Source organism: Salvia miltiorrhiza, chromosome 7, assembly GCF_028751815.1.
Source record: "Salvia miltiorrhiza cultivar Shanhuang (shh) chromosome 7, IMPLAD_Smil_shh, whole genome shotgun sequence".
In the NCBI taxonomy this organism is placed as follows: domain Eukaryota; kingdom Viridiplantae; phylum Streptophyta; class Magnoliopsida; order Lamiales; family Lamiaceae; genus Salvia; species Salvia miltiorrhiza.
This window is the reverse complement of record NC_080393.1, coordinates 19,842,153-19,860,624: the sequence shown is the minus strand read 5'-3', so window position 1 is coordinate 19,860,624 and position 18,472 is coordinate 19,842,153. Positions and strand designations below refer to the sequence as shown.

At 32.8% G+C, this 18,472-nt stretch overlaps 1 protein-coding gene across 1 annotated transcript; it reads left to right on the top strand.

Annotated features, from left to right (window-relative positions):
• Positions 1-16,163: 16,163 nt before the first annotated feature.
• Positions 16,164-17,710, top strand: LOC130993240 (D-galacturonate reductase-like). The gene is made up of 4 exons (XM_057918061.1): positions 16,164-16,713; positions 16,784-17,024; positions 17,123-17,302; positions 17,373-17,710. The coding sequence occupies exons 1-4, from the start codon at positions 16,400-16,402 to the stop codon at positions 17,583-17,585; spliced, it is 948 nt and encodes a 315-aa protein (XP_057774044.1). The 5' UTR covers positions 16,164-16,399; the 3' UTR covers positions 17,586-17,710.
• The last annotated feature ends 762 nt before the right edge of the window (positions 17,711-18,472 follow it).

The window sequence follows — 18,472 nt, the reverse complement described above, 5'->3', positions numbered from 1 at the left end:
TAATCATTATTGTGAAAAAAATAATCATTACTGTAAGAAAAAATAATTATTGATATAAAGAAAGGTAATGTTTCGAAACATTACATTTATTGTTGATTATTATTTATCATCATAATAATTGATAATTACTTTTCAAGTCCTCGCCTAGCCAGACTGCCCAGCCCAAATCCAGCTCGTCCCGACCCGTGCCTCTACCCCAATTCGACCCGTTTTTTTCATACATTTGAGTATACATGAGACCAACTCTTGAGACGTGGAGTGAAAAAAAAATCATTTGTCAAATACAATGAGATATTAGAACTGTTTATCGACATTAGATGCAAGTAAAAGTAAAACAACGTGAACGTGGTTTGAATATTGTAGAATTGTTATTCCAAGTAAGCAAATTTAATTTTCGGACCATATTCAAAGCTCAATCGACATTATAGAATTACCTAGATAAATCCTCGAGCAAAGGTGCCCTTTGCCTCTTGGATGGTAAATTATCTTATTTAGGAAAGAGAAAATTATTTATTTTATCAAATTTATGTTCATAATTAGTTGATTTTGGGTTAGAAACTAAAGATATTAATGCCGAGGGAGTCGAGTGGAATGAAGAATAAAAAGAAGCAATTTGTGAATAATCTGGAGACTTATTATCATAATAACACGAAACCAATATTTTTGCATTTACTTATTGTTAATTTTAGGTTTATAAACTCATAAAGTGTCTGGGCCATGAGTTATATATAGTAGTATTACTTTTACATTAATTAATTTTTGCTTGGCATGTGGCTAGACATCAAGTAAGCATAGACTGATAGAAGTTTATTTTAGAGATTCATCTTCATTTGCTTTCATAGTTTTGGTTTTAGTTTTTTTTTTTTAGATAATTTTTGTAGACAGTACTGTTCTATCTTATTTTAAAGTCATCTTCTGAGTTATAGTATTACTTTTACATTATTATTAATTTTTGCTTGGCATGTCGGCTGCTAGACATTAAAAGTTTATTTTAGAGAGTCATCTTCTTTTCCTTCCATAGCTTTCGGTATGAACATGTTTGGTTTAGATTTTACTTCTTTGCGAGACAATTTTCGTAGATAGTATTATTCGATCTTTAATTTATCTTATTTTACAGACTCATCTTCTTTAGCTTTTAGTAGGAACATGTTTGATTTTGGTTTTTCTTTCTAACTTTTTTTTTAAGGGGAAACCAAGCAAATATTTATACTAAATTTCGAAGAGCAATATCGGAAAATCAAGTTGGGAAGCTCGATTTCCAGATCATTACCCCCAAAGAAGTAGCGGAAAAATTTGCCAAACAATGAACCATTCTATTGGCTTCTCTACGAACATGACAAAAATCAAAAACTAAGTATTGTTCGATTTTTTTTAATCTTATTTTAGAGAGTCATCTTCTTTTGCTTCCATAGCTTTCGGTAGGAATATGTTTGGTTTTTTTTTTTCAGACAATTTTTGTAAACAGTATCCTTCCGTCTTTTATCTATGTTTTTAGCTTCTAGAGTTTCTGGTAACAAATTGTTTTATTTAAGTTCATTAAATTAATGATTATGCTATCCTTTTATTACGAATTTGATTGTATTTTATTTATTTATTTAAAGGAGAGTGGTGAAGTTTGAACCTTAGACCTAACTGTTTACATATTGAAGTCCATTTGAATGTTCCCTTGAGAACTGTGTTTTATTTCTAATAACATGAATAGTTAATTTTCTTAATTTGATGAGAGTAATAAAAATATTACTATGTAGTTTAAAATTTGTGAGATCAAATTATTTAATTAAATAATTCAATAGGATTTTTTTTTTCTCTAGTAAAGCTTTAAAACAGGATCATCATTGAAATACCACAATGAAGCCTAGGGCTGAGAATTTCGGGATCGGGTACCCGATACCCGACCCGAAAAAATCGGGTATCGGGTACCCTATACCCGAAAAATTCGGGTTCGGGGTCGGGATCGGGTATTTAGGGTGTTAGAAAATCGGGTATTGGGTATACCCGATCGGGTATCGGGTATACCCGAAATACCCGAATTATTTAATTAAATGTATTTTACATTCCCTATTTCCCTAATTCCCTTCGCCAGTTCGCCCAATGCCCATATTCGCCCAAATTCCACCAAATTCCATATTTCCCTTCATTTCCCAAATTCGCCCAAATTCCAGAGACTCCGTCTCCGCCTCCCGCCCTGCTGTTCCAGAGAATCTCCGGCCTCCCACCCAGCGCCCCTCGCCCGCCCGCCGTTCCCGTCTCCTCGACGTTGCGACCCTCGCCAATCGCCCCCAGATCCGAGACCCTTGCTCAGTCGCCCAGCCGTTTCCGATACCCTCGACCCTCGCCAGTCGTTCCCGTCGTTCCGCCGCCGCCTATGACTTCGCCCCGCAGCAGCCGGCCGCACCGCCTCCGAGCTCCAACAGGCGCTACTGCTTCTTCTTCTTCCTCTTTTTTTTTTTTTTTTAAATAAACAGATATCGTTGAATTTTGATTTCGTTGTGAGTTTTGATGGAATTTCGTTGTGAGTTTTGATTGGGGGTTGAATTTTGGTGGAATTTCGTGGGGGTTGAATTTCGTGGGGATGGAATTTCGTGGGGGTTGAATTTTGGTGGAATTTCGTTGTGAGTTTTGATTTCTTCGATGGAAACTGGAAACTGGAAATGGGAAACTGAGTCGACTCGGGTAATTTAGGGTACCCGAATACCCGACTCGGGTACCCGAGTCGGGTATTAGGGTACCCGATTTCAATTTCGGGGTCGGGGTCGGGGTCGGGTATAGGGTTTAGGGGATTTTCGGGTTCGGGTACCCGAACCCGACCCGATTCCCAGCCCTAATGAAGCCTTTGGTTTAAATGAGTTCAAATAACTTGATCTTAATCTTATCATTTTTTTTTATGATGTTGGAAACCCACAACCGCTATCAAAATGCTCGATGTGTAATCTCATTTATGTATTGTGGGGTAGCTTGCAAATCAGCAAGAAAAACAAATTTCGATTTAAAAATAATATAGAGAAAGTATAAGACGTCTTCAATATGTTAATTACTCCATCTCTTGACACATATTTCTTTTTGAATCTTGACACATATTTCTTTTTTAATCGTCTCACGAATCTGGACACATTTTCAAATAAGGTAATAATTATTACTTCCTCTTACCGACCAAAAAAAAAAAAAAATTACTTCCTCTCTTCTATTTTACGACTTTTATATTTTATTAATTACATACAACTCCTTAATTTCTGTGTCGAAATTAAACGTATCAAGATTCGTGGGACGGAGTGAGTACAATCTAAGTTAAAATCATAAAATTTCGAAAAAATTGAGCAGGCGGGTGTCATTAATAGACTTTTGGGGCACCCAAAATAGAATCTTCTTCCATGTCTAAGTCCAAAGCCATCAGCGCACGCAAACTTATTTTAACTTTAATAAAATAAGGAAAATTCGCCTAATGTGATATCGATTGACCAAACCATGCACATGACTTTTACTTTTAGATCTCTCAAGTTGTAACATACTCTTTATTAAAAATTAGCATTTACGTTCTGTTCAATGCCCAAAAAACGTTATTGTATTTTTATATTAATATAAAATAAAATCTATACAGATTCAATATCACGTATGTAAATATAATAATAATACTATAATATTATCATGTGAAAATAAGGGATAATAAAATTTTATGTCTATCACACCTTGAAGTGAAAAGAAGGAATGAAAAATAGTGAACTTCTCTTTTATAGAAAACTAGAACAATCTCTCGTGCTATGCACGGCGAGTATCGAAATTAAACGACATCAATTACTCAATAAAATTCTGGATTTGAAAACGTAAATTTTCAACTTTGTATAAAGTGTAATGACAATTATAGTTATTAAATAATTAATAATCATTTGATAATGAAAATTAGAATTATATTTTATTATAATTATAAAGTATGATGCATCATAATAAATAAATAATTCACAAATATAAAAAATATTTGAAATTGTATTTTTTAATATATATATACTAATTTCATCTACAAAGTTAAATTAACATTAATACAAAAAAAATATTTTAAAAAAAGAGTTATAAAATGAACCAATATATATTCCTTCACCTCTATTACATTTAAATTATTATAATTAAAAAAATATATTGAAACACAAACACATGATATTTACTTATTTTTATCTAAAAATACAAAATAATAATAATTAATATAATAGAAAAAAGTAAACATGTCACTAAAGAGAAAATTAACACTCATTAAAGTAGAGATGAAAGAACAAAATACTAATATTTTAAAACTTTAAATTATCATAACTTATTCATTCTAAATTATAATTTTTTTTATCAAAAGAGAAAAGATAAGAGATAAATTTTGTAGTAAAGAGAGAGAGAGAAAAAAAATATATAATAACAACAATTATTAAATTATACAAATAGAACAATTTAGATATAATAACAACAATAATAATAGTGCAAAAAAGGAAGAGATAAAAATACAAAAGAATAGAGAAAAAGAAATAGGAGAGAGAAAAATAATTACCATAAAATTTTTAATTACAATAACTTATTTGTTTCAAATTCAAATTTTATTATTTTTATACCAAATTAAAGATCTTGTCATTATCTTTAATTTAAGATACATATAGAATATCTTTCCATATATCAATTTTTTTTTAAGAAAATCACTAAAGTGTGAAAGAGAGAGTAGAAGAGAGAGAAATTATATGAAAAAAATAGTGAAAAAAACAGAGGAAAGAGAAAATGTGAAAAATGCATAGTGGAAGGAAAGAAAAAAATTGGCAGGAACAAAAACTGGTGTTTCATATATATATATAGATAGATGAGAGGAAAAAAAAGATATTAAAGGCATAAATTTTTATTATCCTTTCTTTTTCCATAATAAATTTATCTATCAAATGGAGTAGAACACACCCTAAATTTCAAATATTAATTTGAAATACTCCCTCCGTCCCAATAATCATGTCCCATTTCTTTTGGGCACGGAGACTAAGGAGTGTTGAATTAGTGTTGTAAAGTGTAAGGGCCCACATGTTTAAGAAAAAGTAAATATGGCCTAATTATTCTTGTAAAATTAGCAAAACTGAATTCTATAAATTAAACAACAAAAAATGCAACTAACTTATGCACATTTCAACAATTCATTATGCAAATTTTTCCTAATTCTTCTGTAATCAAGAACAGAAAATGTAACAACCAAAAAATGCAACAAAATTATGCAGATTTCAACAAGAAATTTCAACAAAATCTTCATTAAACAAGAATAGAAAATGCCCTATGGCTGTACAGTCGCCGGAATCGAAGGGGTGCACTGTTGTTGGCGTCAGAATCGAAGGGCTTTGTGTGGAATCGAAGGGTTGTACTGTTGTGGGCGTCGCCGGAATCGAAGGGCTCTGTGTGGCGAAGGGCGGTGATGGTGAGTTGCCACCGTCTGAGGGGAGAGAAAAACACAGGGAGGCTTGGGCGGCGCCTCTGTGTGGCGAAGGCGGGAGGACGAAGGCGAAGAGATGAGAGGGCGGCGGAGGCGAGCACTAATTTCTGAAGGAAAAAAAAATCGAGGAGAGGCGAAGAGGCGAGAGGGAGGGCGGAGGCGAGTGTTAGGGTAGATCTGTGCTCGACGGATTTACAGAGGGGGGAGAAGGGAGGCGGCGACGGCGGCGGAATAGAGGAGGAGAGGGAGGCAGAGGCAGCGGCGGCGAGCCCTAATTCATGGGGGAGCGGATTTACAGAAGGGGAAGGGGGGAGGCGGCGGCGGCGGCGGCAGAACAAAGGGGGAAGAGGGAGGCGGCGCCGGTGAAACAGAGGGGAAGTGAGCGGCGGCGCCGGTGGATTTGCAGAGGGGAAATGGTGGAGCGAAGAGGGAGAATGAGGGAGATGGTAGAGAGAGAGAGAGAGAGAGGCGAGTGATGTAATTTGCAGGGGTAAGTTTAATTAGAATCATGTTTAAGTAAGAGTTAATTAGCCTTAAAATTTACACAAAAAGGAAATGGGACAAAATTATTGGGACAACCCAAAAAGGAAAGTGGGACAAGATTATTGGGACGGAGGGAGTACTTGTCATTGAAACGGTACGGGGTGGTCCTTAAACCATCAACGGCATATCTTGTCAATTGTCATGATATTAGAACAGTCAACACAAAGCAAAATGCACACCTTCAATGATTTGAACTAAGACTTGATGAAAAACAAAGTTAAACTTTGAATTCTTGGTTCCAAAACAATAATAATTTATTTTGTATTTATTTTAGCCTGTCACGCTTAAATTAGCACTCTCTCCGTCCCGATTTTTGGTATCCAGTTGAGAACGACACGGGTTTTAATAAAGTGATTGATGTGTTGTGAGTGGAATAAGGGTTCCATATTTTATATGAGAGTTAAAATAATTAAAGTGGAGTAAGGGCCCCACTTACTTTTACCAAAAATAGAAATGAATACTAAAATGTGCGACGGCCAAAAAAGGAAAGTTGGATACTAAAAGTTGGGATGGAGGAAGTAAAAATTATGGATGCAAGCTAAGAATTTCTTGGCAACTTTCTAAGTGCAAATGAATTTTTTTTGGTGCGTGTATAAAATGAAGAGAATCTCATCTCGACTCTTTCCTTGGACCAAATTAGTTTAATTTCTAATCCCCCAATCCTTGTGTCGTGTAACATTTGAAACTACTCCGCATAAGTTTTTTTTTATATATATATATACATGATATGTTATCCAATATATAAGAAGTTGGTAATGAAGCTCTTAATAGGTATCTATTATATAATTAAATAAATAACTCGCAAGCAAACGAGACCTCTATATCACACAAAAGTGGGAAAATAACCGTACACAAGCGGGGCCACTATCCACACAAAGGTGAGAAAACTATCCATATGTAAACAGTTGAACCCAAGACATCTTACAAAGAAGAGTTTTTGGGTGCTTCATTTTTGCCACTTGAGCTAGGCTTTATTAACTATTAATTTGCATAAGTTAGTTAAATTATTTCTAAGTTACTAATGTACAAAATCAGAGCGTGATCAAAGTGTGTGTTTTTTATTGAATCTCGAATAAAATTAAGCAAGACTGCATTTGTGGAGACCGAATTAAGATTATTGTAACCAACCGAAGTTTAATGCCCAACTTTTAGAAATTTAGTTGTAGTTTTCTAAACGATGGGCAATTTGTCATAATTAAAATTGTCAAATATTTCGAACGAAATTGTAGATTTCCCCTTGTCCTTTTTATTTGGTTGGGGGAGGGGGACGAAATTGTAATCTTCCCATTGTTTTACAGAGTTGGTAGGCTTTCCAAAAAACCATATGGGCATGTTTGTTTGGCACGGATTCTGGCCTGGAAAAGTAATCTGATTCTAAAATATTAAATTCCTGTGTTTGGTTAAATTTTTATGAGTCAAGGAAAATAATAAGAATCCTGAAAACAAGGAAAGTAGTGCAACTTTCCAGGATTCTTATTCCCTAGCTTTTCTTAGGTATTTTTTTTCCTCATTCTCAGGATTCTTATTTATTTGTATTATTTTATAATAAAATGTAAATTATAATTTTTATTTAGTTGGAATTTAATGTTTCTATTATTATTATTATTATTATTATTATTATTATTATTATTATTATTATTATTATTATTATTATTATTTAATTAGTTCATAATTTATTTTAAGCAAATTGTAATGTAATTATCGTAACTATGTATCAACTTTATATTATTATTATTATTATTATTATTATTATTATTGTTATTTAATTAGTTCATAATTTATTTTAAGCAAATTATAATGTAATTCTCGTAACTATGTATCAACTTTATATTATTATTATTATTATTATTATTATTATTATTATTATTATTATTATTATTATTATTATTATTATTATTATTATTATTATCATCATCATCATTTAATTGATTAATTAGTTCATAATTTATTTTAAGCAAATAATAATTTAATTCTCATAACTATGAATCAAATTAATAATAATAATAATAATAATAATAATAATAATAATAATAATAATAATAATAATAATAATAATAATAATATTTTAAGCAAATTATAATTTAATTCCTAGAACTATGATCATACTTTATTAAGAAAATCTTAATTTAATTTTTTAAAACTACAAAAATCATACTTTATGTACTTATTATTATTACTATTATTATAAACAAATCTGGATTAAATTTTAGAGCTATGAATCACACTATATTATTATTATTATTATTATTATTATTATTATTATTATTATTATTATTATTATTATTATTATTGTTATTATTATTAAAGAAAATTTGAATTTAATTTTAGAATTATAAATCATATAATTAACCTTAATAATGTACTTTGTTGTTACTAAAAAAATTATATAGAAATTTATTATAAAGATTAAATTACAATTTAATTCTTATATATATTGATTAATTATATTTATTTAATGATACAAATCCAAAATACTAATAAATATTTTTGGTATTTCCAAACACTGGAAAATGAATCCTAATGAATCTATTAGGATTCATTTTGCACGGAATCATTTTCCTGGGAATAACAATCCCAATTCACATTACTTTCCTGGCAAACAAACATGCCCTATGAGTATTTCGATTTGTTTTTGTGTTTGTTTTTATTTTTAATTTTATTTTTATTTTTTTTGAAGCCAAGTATTGCGATTTGTTTTAATTTGCTATAATTGATGCAGCTGTTCGTGAGCTAGAAGCCTAGAATAGAACCTCAACTTCCATATATTTTTTGTAGTGAGTTATTAGATAATACTCTCTTCGTTCACGAAATGAGTACCTATTTATGGATGACACAAGTTATAAGAAATGTATTGAGTATAGTGTGAATAAAATAAGGGTCCACCTTTTTTAGAGTATTAATTAAAGGGTTGTGTGAGGTACACTTGCCCAAAAGGAAAATGTGTACTCATTTTGTGAACGGACGAAAAAGAAAATATGGATACTCATTTTGTGGACGAAGGGAGTATCATAATAGTATTAGTTTGTAATTCATCCAGGAATATTTAGTTAAAGTTATAAAATTAACTTTATATTTGGATAAAATTATGTTATTTAGAATTGTTGATCGTGATGAAACATAACGATGAATCAAAACAATGAAGTTAAAAAGTGATTTTTATTACTTGTTAGTTTAATCTCAAATATATACAACATTCATTACTCACTAATTGGCCCTTGAGGGCAAAGGAGTCGCTGGGAGACTAGATGATGGAGCGGAGAGCGTCGAGAAGGCAGAGTAAGGCAGGCGGTCCCGGAGGCGAATCTTCGAGCGAGTAGTGCTCAAGAAAAGTGAGAATGTTGAGCTTGAGTTGGATAGGGATGTCTTTGCAGAGGAGGGGGGATAGGGAGAGGATCGGTACGGGGGCGCCACATGTCCAGGAATGGAGGCGGGTGACGATGTCATGATTGTATTTGTCGATTAAAGAATCCCATTCCGGCGGAGATAGGGGTTTCGGTGGCTGTCAGGCCATCGCTGTGTATCATAAATTCATTATCCAAACCTTTTTTAATACTCAAACCTGTTTGACTTGTTGTACTCGTACTCATCAAATCTCTGATGGAGCATGACGATAAAATCTATATATTCGTACTCTTCTCAAATATAGTTTAAAAATGATTTTACTACTTGTTAGTCACAAATTTGTAGTATAACATTACTCATTAATTACCCAAACTCATTTGAATGTATAAATATAATCATTACAATAGCTAAATATTTGTCGGAATAACAACCTGAATATTTATAAGTAAATATTAGTACATTATTAATATAGCTTTATTAATGAAAAGGAAAAAAGAAACCTAAACGAACCCTTGAAGCACAGAAGCCAACGAAGGGCCAGACCTGATTAAAACATTCTTAACGAAAACCTCATGGGAAAAACGTTAAGAAGGGAAAAGAGTGTCTGTCTAAGAACAACAGAAACAAGAAGAAAAAGGATACGCTCTCGGAGCTTCGGACTAACCATCACCCCAAAAACATATCCCCAAAGAAAACTATGCCTGGCACGAGCCCAGCAAGGGAGCTTCGGACTAACCATCGCCCCAAAACTGAGAAAGCGCCATGCATAGAACAAAGAAAACGGGAGAACGACGAGCAAGCTCAGAGAGCCAATGCTCCGAACACGTTTGAATAATACAATGTAAGCATTAGTAATACATAATATAAATACTCGTTAATTAGACATTCTCATCTCAAGCCCACTTAATAATCTCGCTGACTCCCCGAACACGCTTGAATATAAATTGTTACTCCATAATAATTAATTATCTATGTCAATAAACTCAATATTTTAATATTAATACACATTATATCTATCAAAAATACTCATTTTGACATTTTAGTTCGTCCATAAAAAATATATTTGCTTATAATTCATTTTTTTTTTGTTATATACCCCACTAATTGTAACATTCAATATTACCCTTTAATACTATCATTACTCGATCCAACAGTCAATCAAATTGATTAATTAAAAATTACAATAAAATGAAATCATTAATTATTGTCATGTATTTCATCATGCGCGACGATTTATAAGAGTCAAATATAACAAACCGTAATATATATCCTTCATATATGAAGATCCAAATATATCAAGTATATAAAATGAATCATCATATATTACCACATCCACGATGGTTAAAAACTGTCAATTAAAAAAAAAATCTATAGTTGATGCATTTAAAAGCTGAAAATCAAGTTTATTGTTGGAGCCGGCATTAGGATTATGATCATAGGCCGTACGTCTAGATGGTTTGAAGTTGTCAAACTGCAATCTCTAACTTCCTTTTAAATAGTCAACATTGCACATCTCCACTTTCAACATATAAATAACATTTCACGTCTCCACTTTCAACAAAAATAAATACAAACATTGCACATCTTCGCGACTATTTTAGAAAGCCATGTTTCCTATTGTAATGGAAACCCGCACCATAGCTGCTGACAGCCTAACTAATTGAATTATGTTATACACAAAATAAATCAGATTACTCTATCCATAAATTAAATTAAATTCGTCAGTATAGAAATATAGAGAATAATTCGTTTGATTTCTTATTTCGGTACGATCATATTAAATTTGATTAACATATTTCATTATTCATATGGTATATTTTAATCGTTTTTGACGTTTCATGCTCAAAAGTCAGATATAGTTCTTCAAATTTCAGATGAGATGATGATCGTAATAATAATTATCAAAAGTCAAATATGATCTTCGAGATGAATGATGATACTTTGTTTTCGGGTCTAGTACTCGGAAGCTAAATGTATTTTTTAAGATCCACACAAGAGAATTAATGCTCAAAAGTCTGATACTCAGAACTCAGAAGTTCGATTCTCAGAAGTCAGATGTGATTTTTCGAACTCCAGATGATGCTAAAAATCAAATAGTATAATCTTTGTAACTTCAAATGACAATGTTCATAAATTTGATATTCATAAGTTAATTTTGAGCCTTGAAGCTTTAGATGAGATGGATGTTTAGAAGTCAAATATAACAAATATATTACCAAATTTTACATATATGCAAGAACGCATATGTTGTTTCGAAACCATCATTTACCAGGTTATTTTTAGACATTAATTAGTGTCATAGTAATTTCAAAATGAACATTAAAAATAAGCTTACGTTTGCATCACCAACTTAAAGTGATTCACTAATTTAAAATAATTTTTGGTTGAAATTTGACTGGTTTCAAGTTAGTCAATAAAAATATCGAAATCAACTACTCTCTTCGTTCAATTAGACTTGTCTCATTTTTTTGGACACAATTATTAAGAATAGTATAATTAATGTAGTAAAAGTGTGTGAATATGTGAGGTCATATTATTTGTAATATAAAATTATTATTAAATATAAAAATATGATAAGAACAATAAAAAAAAATCAATGAAACGGAGAGAATAGATATTTAAAATTAATGACCTGGTTAATTATTTAAGGGGATGGGTCCGGTAGTTAGTATAACTCCATTACTTTCCTCGTCTATAATCAATTTGATTAAGTATTAATTTGTACCACGATGTTCCATGTTAGTAACGTGGCCAGATAGATAATTATCCTTTCAAAAACGAATCCATATAAGTTTGTTGTTGACTTTGTGCTCTTTTGTTAGGTCTAAGATGGAAATATACTAATCAAGTGGTATCACAGGAAACAATCGGTAACAGCCAAAACGGCCACCAACTAATTGTATAAGGGTGATTCTATTCATGACCCCCCATTTTACTCCTTACAGTCCCTTTTTAAAATATTAATAATAATTAATTAAAAATTTACTATTTTACCATATATTGTATATTCCCAAATTACATTAAATTTTAAATTCAATCGGAATGGAATTCCTTTACTAATTCAATCGAAATTCTCCTTCACTAATTTTACCACTTTGGTGTCTGCACAGAATGATCAACTTCGACTTGCTCTTCGTAGATCATGTTTCCACAAAGGTAGATACATATAGAGGTTGATTGATGTTTCGTGAGGGATTCAACCATTTTTAGATCTCACTTTTTTTTTTTTTTTCAAATTGAAATTTCACGCTATGAGATTCTCTCTTCTCTCCAAGTAGTTTCCAAGATGGGGAAAACAAGAAAAGAAAGAGAAATATTTTTTTTTGGCTGACAACATGAATTATTGAGAGTGTCATCGGAGGAATGGATTGATTACTCGGACATAAGAAACTGACTATATATATTTTTTTCTTTTTTAGTTTTCCTCTTCTTCTTCTTCTCAATCCCTAAATTTCCAACTGTATATTGAGGAAACAGTACAAATGATTTGTTTATCCAGTTGTAATCACATAACATAAATTGTAGTTTAGCTAAGTGATTCATTTTTTTTACTGAATAACGTTAATTAGAAGTAAGAAAAGAATAAGGGAATACCCGATCAGGGGAAAAGTGAGTCGACTCGCGCTGAAAGGAAAGGGTCAGCTGGTCGGCTGCACCATTGTTGGCGGCGGAGGGGCTCTAGGGCCGGGGCAAATGGTAAAATAGTAAATTCTTAATTAATTATTATTAATATTTTAAAAATGGGGTTGTAAGGAGTAAAATGGAGGCTATGAATAGAATCACCCATTGTATAATTCATCCGTCTCATTAATAATGTCTCGCTATTTTCATATACAAAAATTAAAAATAATATAATTAATATATAAAATAAATTAATAAAAAATTTTAAGAGTTATTTTAAATTACACTATTACATAACCAATTATACAAAAATTTCCTTTGAAATTAAAATTTCTAATGAAACTTAAATTTATGTGCTCGTTTTTTTGGCACGTTATTTATGTATTTTTAATTTTCAGGTCTTAATTTTTTGTCTAATAATTTTTTTTGTTTTTTCGTTAGAATCTTATTATGGATTCAATCAAATTAGGATGTATTCTCTTTGGTTTTAAGTTTATCATTAGAAAAAATAAGGGAACAAACAAATGAAAAATTTTTATTATATTTTAGCGCTCACCACTCTTTTTATATTTTCTTTAGTGAAAAAACTATATGAAAGTATTATGAACAGAGAGAGAGAATATATAGAGATGCGTTAAATTGTACTATCTCCGTCTACGAGAGCACTTCCTACTCTCTCTTTTCGAGGCGTTCATAAAAGAACTTAGAGGATCCATATCCAGTTGAGTAAGCTCCTTAATTACTCAATGCCAATGGAGTGGAGGACCACTTATGAGTAAGGTACCCACATTGTGGAGACTCATTCTCATTAGTTTTGGTTTTTGTATTTTTCATTTAATTTAAATTGCACCAACTTAAATAACGCAATTACTTGAATTTAAATTACTAAAATTTAAAAATTAAAAAAATTACAATAAAATATACAAGCCCAAACATTTTCAATTTTTCTTTACTACTCATTTAAAATAGAAGCCCAAACATTTTTAGCCCAATTATAATTTTAAAATTAAAACTAATTTAAAATAGATGTCCAAACATTTTTAGCCCAATTATAATTTTAAAATTAATACTACTCATTTAACCTAATAGGCCTCCTGCTCCCGCGCTTCATCGTCACTTCTTCCTCCTCCTTCAATGGCGCTGCAACCGCAATCTTCAGGTAATGTTCAATTTTTTTCTTTTTTCTTTTATTTTTAATTTCCTGCGTGTGTACTACACACATGGGGAAAAAGAGCGGATGAGTCTGACTCATTTTTTCGAGTAAGCCTCGAGTAAGGGCCGCTCCACATCGGCTTACTCGATGGAGTGCTTACTCGAGTAAGTCCCATCGAGTATATCGATGTTGATACTCTTACTACCTATTTTTGAACTATACTCCACCACTTATAAATATCTCATTTAGCGTTATAGTTTTCACAACTCTCAATCCTAATAAAACACATTGTCACCATTTCCAATACAATCAATAACATTTTCTCCACTCTCAATTCAACAATCTTTTTCTTAAAATTTGTGTCACTCCCTCTTAGTAAGTTCTTTCGTAGACGAAGGGGGAAAATTATAGGTTTAGTTGAATGATCATAAAAATATACAATATGAGAAAATATTATCAAACCTACAACCTGTGATAATATTATCATGAATTGGAGTGAAAAGATGGGAAACGAGGTTGCTCAGAAAAATATTTCTTCATGCTCGAGAAAAAAATTTCTACTAATTAAGAGAATGTGTGAAAAGAGTAAATAAAAGGAGAAAATATATATATTCCACCATTTAAGGAGTTAACTATATGTTTAAATGTGATTTGGGGATGATAGTCTTGCATGTAATTCATAATTTGTATGTCACGGGAGTGAATATAAACTAATTTTAAAATTGTCTTAGAAAGAACTTGTGATTGATTATTGAATTAAATTTGTCTGATTTTCTGAATCTGTTGAAACCATAGCCTTGAAATATTTATTCGTCATAAACTAATTTTCTCTCCTGTTTGTGTAATTTTATTTTTGCTTTCATTTATTTTCTTTGTTTAAAACAAACCTTATTTTCTGTCATTCAGATAGAGAATAATAGTTTAGGATAGTAATCAATAGGAATCAATATTTGTGCAGTATGGACTTACTTGTTGTATATACAATTACACTCGTATATCTACAGTGTGTTAAAAAATAAGCGAACAATTATCATTACTAATAATATAAAAAATCCATCTAAAAATAATAATATAAAAAAATCTTAACGACGCAAAATTGTTTCAGCTCGTTGTTACGACGTTGTCAGAGAGAATAGGTCGAATCTAGAACCACTCTGATTTTATGCTTGAAGATGGCGTTTTGAGCAGCAGTCACCCGAGTTATGAATTCGAATTTGATGAAAGTTTTGAATTTTCGAAATTTAAATGGCGTGAGCTTCTTCTTCTTCTTCTTCTTTTTTGCAAAATGAAGGAGTTAATCAATTCATATTTTTATCTGTGATAATGATATTAGTAATAATTTCTATAAAATGAAGAATTATTTTAATTAAAGTGAAATTTAATTAACTTTTCTACTCATAATTGTCACATCAATATGAACATGTTAGCTCGTGTCCACTGTGAATAGTGGAGCAGTTAGGATGAAAATATTTTATGTTGCTAATAATAATTTAATTTATTTTTTTAATAAGAATAATAATAATTTAAATACTGTACCCATTTCATGATTAATTCGAACCAAACAATAAAACAAAAGTCCCCTAAAAAAAACAATAAAAGCAAACCCTGATATTCATTGGCATTCTCCAAGTACACAATACAGTATCTGCTACTAATCATTTGATTCGAGATCACATTCCCAAAATTCATACTATAACAAAAATCATATTCCAAAAACAGCCGGATTAAACAAATTAAATTGTAGACCACAACCGGTATCTTATTCAGATATTTCTTGCAACTATTGAAATATTTTAAAAAAATCAAATGTTGACACCAGAACCGATCATCTACCCACCGTGGACAAGTATAACGTGCCCACCATTGATGTGACAATTTTAATTAGGAAAGATAAATAATAAATCTTACTCTAATTAAAATTATCTTACTATAATTACAATTGCAACATCATGGTGGGCACATTATGCATGCCCACGGTGGGTAGGTGATCGGTTATGATGTTGACACACTAGAATAGTCCAAACTTTGGTCAGTGGTAGACTAGTAACATTCTAAAGGAAAGGCAGTTAGAATTTTCGTGTAATGTAAACAAAAGAAATTTAAGCAGACTTAGAAGTTTCCATTGAGTAGGTTTAATGAAAAAAAGAAAGTGATTAATGATTATGAAAGTCCGGCCTTTGTAGACATTCATTTCGTATTTTCGTCGGCATTCTCTTTGTCTCTGCCTACAAATACTGCACTGCCCGCCACAAACACATGCATCAAAAATCTCTCTCACCATCAGTTGCAGAGAGGAATCAAATTCTAAGATGGCAGTGATCCCGTCGTTGAAGCTCCGCGGCGTCGACAAGCCGATGCCGCTGATCGGCATGGGAACGGCGTCGTTCCCGCCGGCCGACCTGGAGACGACCAAGGCGGCCGTGCTGGAGGCCATCAAGGCCGGCTACCGCCACTTCGACACGGCGTTCGCCTACGGCTCCGAGAAGGCGCTGGGCGAGGCCGTCGCCGAGGCCCTGCGCCTCGGCCTCGTGCAGTCGCGCGACGATCTCTTCATCACCACCAAGCTGTGGGTGAGCTTCACGGAGCCCAGCAAGGTGGTCGCCGCTTGCGAGATGAGCCTCCAGTAAGCCATTTGAGCTCTGTTTTTGTTTAATTGGTTAATCGATTCGATTCGCTAAAATGAATGAATGCAGAAATCTGCAGCTGGAGTATGTGGATATGTATCTGATACATTGGCCGGTGACGTTGACGGAGATGGTGAGACCTCCGGTTCCGGCGGAGATGGTGAAGGCCTTGGATATGAGGGGGGTGTGGGAGAGGATGGAGGAGTGCAAGAATTTAGGGCTGGTCAAAGGCATTGGTGTCAGTAATTTCTCGTGCAAACACCTTGAGCAACTCCTCTCCATCGCCAAAATCCCTCCGGCACTCAACCAAGTGTGTTTCCCTCTCTCTCTCCAATTTCAGTTATATATATATATATATATATATATATATATATAAGTAGTAAATTAATGGGAAATCGATTGTGTTAGGTGGAGATGAACCCATTTTGGCAACAGAAGAAATTGAGGGATTTCTGCAAGGAAAAAGGCATTCACGTGACGGCCTACTCACCGCTGGGAGCAAACAACACAAAATGGGGAGATAACAGAATATTGGGAAATGATGTTCTTGCAGATATTGCCAAACCCATCGGAAAAACTACAGCTCAGGTAACACTAACACCACTCTTATCTTTCTCATTTAAATACAAGAATATTGAGAGTAGAACAAAAATGGCAGGTGGCATTGAGGTGGTTATACGAGCAAGGCGTGAGCATAGCAAGCAAGAGCTTCAACAAAGAGAGAATGAGACAAAATCTGGAAATATTTGATTGGTGTCTGAGCGATCAAGACTTGGACAAAATCAGCCAACTTCCACAAACCAAAGGGGTCACTTTGGCATCTGTTTTGGGACCACACCCTCTTGTTCTGGAGATCGACGCAGACCTTTAATCCAACCCCCTAATTTTATCACTTCTCTTTCTCTATTCAATAAAACCAATCAAACTACTTTTTTATTTTTCCCTTCCTTTTTCCATTTGTTTTGAGGAAATACAAGTTGATCATACATTCTTATGCGTGGACTTTTTGACTTTTCATTTTTAACTGTTTATTATGGGATGACAGAGTTTGAGTTTGAAGGGATTTTTGGCATTATATGTCGAAACTGAATGAATACATTTTACTAAATGCGCTCCTAAGAGCATCCGCAGCGGTGGGTGCGATGGCCGGATCGAACCCGGCCTATCGCACCCACCACCATTGCCGCACCCGGGTGTGAAGGAGGGGGGGCGTTGCTACGCACCCGTGAATAGTGGGAGCGAAGGAGGGGGCGTGTAAAACACGCGCCCCTTTTCGGCCGGAAAAAAAAAAAAATTAAAAATAGCCGTTTTTTGACCGTTTTTTTTTTCCGTTGCCGATTTTTCTTTTTTTTTTTTTAATTTCTATACCCCTCTATATATACATATACAACCTCATTCTCTTCTTCATCCTCTATCATTCATCCATTCTCCTCATTCATCCATTCCCCTCATCTTCTAAATTATTTCTAACAATGTAGGATTTGAATTTTAATTCAATGAAATTTTAATTTCTTAATTATTGTAAAATGGAAACTAGAATAAAACTAATTCAAAAATAAAATAAAATCTATTGCACCCATAGTGAGTGCAATACCATTGTGGGAGTGGGTGCAATAGAAGTGGGACTCATTCTATTGCACCCACTATGGGTGCAAGCATTGTGGATGCTCTAATGTTTTATTCACTCTTTACATTTTGATTCGTCTTTCTTTCACTCAAGAAATGCAATCCTTGTGACAATTGGGATACAGCTATAGA

Coding starts and splice junctions, on each gene's coding strand:
- LOC130993240 (XM_057918061.1), top strand. CDS start 16,400: ATGGCAGTGATCCCGTCGTTGAAGCTCCGCGGCGTCGACAAGCCGATG. Junction 16,714..16,783: donor GCTTGCGAGATGAGCCTCCA/GTAAGCCATTTG, acceptor GAATGAATGCAG/AAATCTGCAGCTGGAGTATG. Junction 17,303..17,372: donor TCGGAAAAACTACAGCTCAG/GTAACACTAACA, acceptor CAAAAATGGCAG/GTGGCATTGAGGTGGTTATA.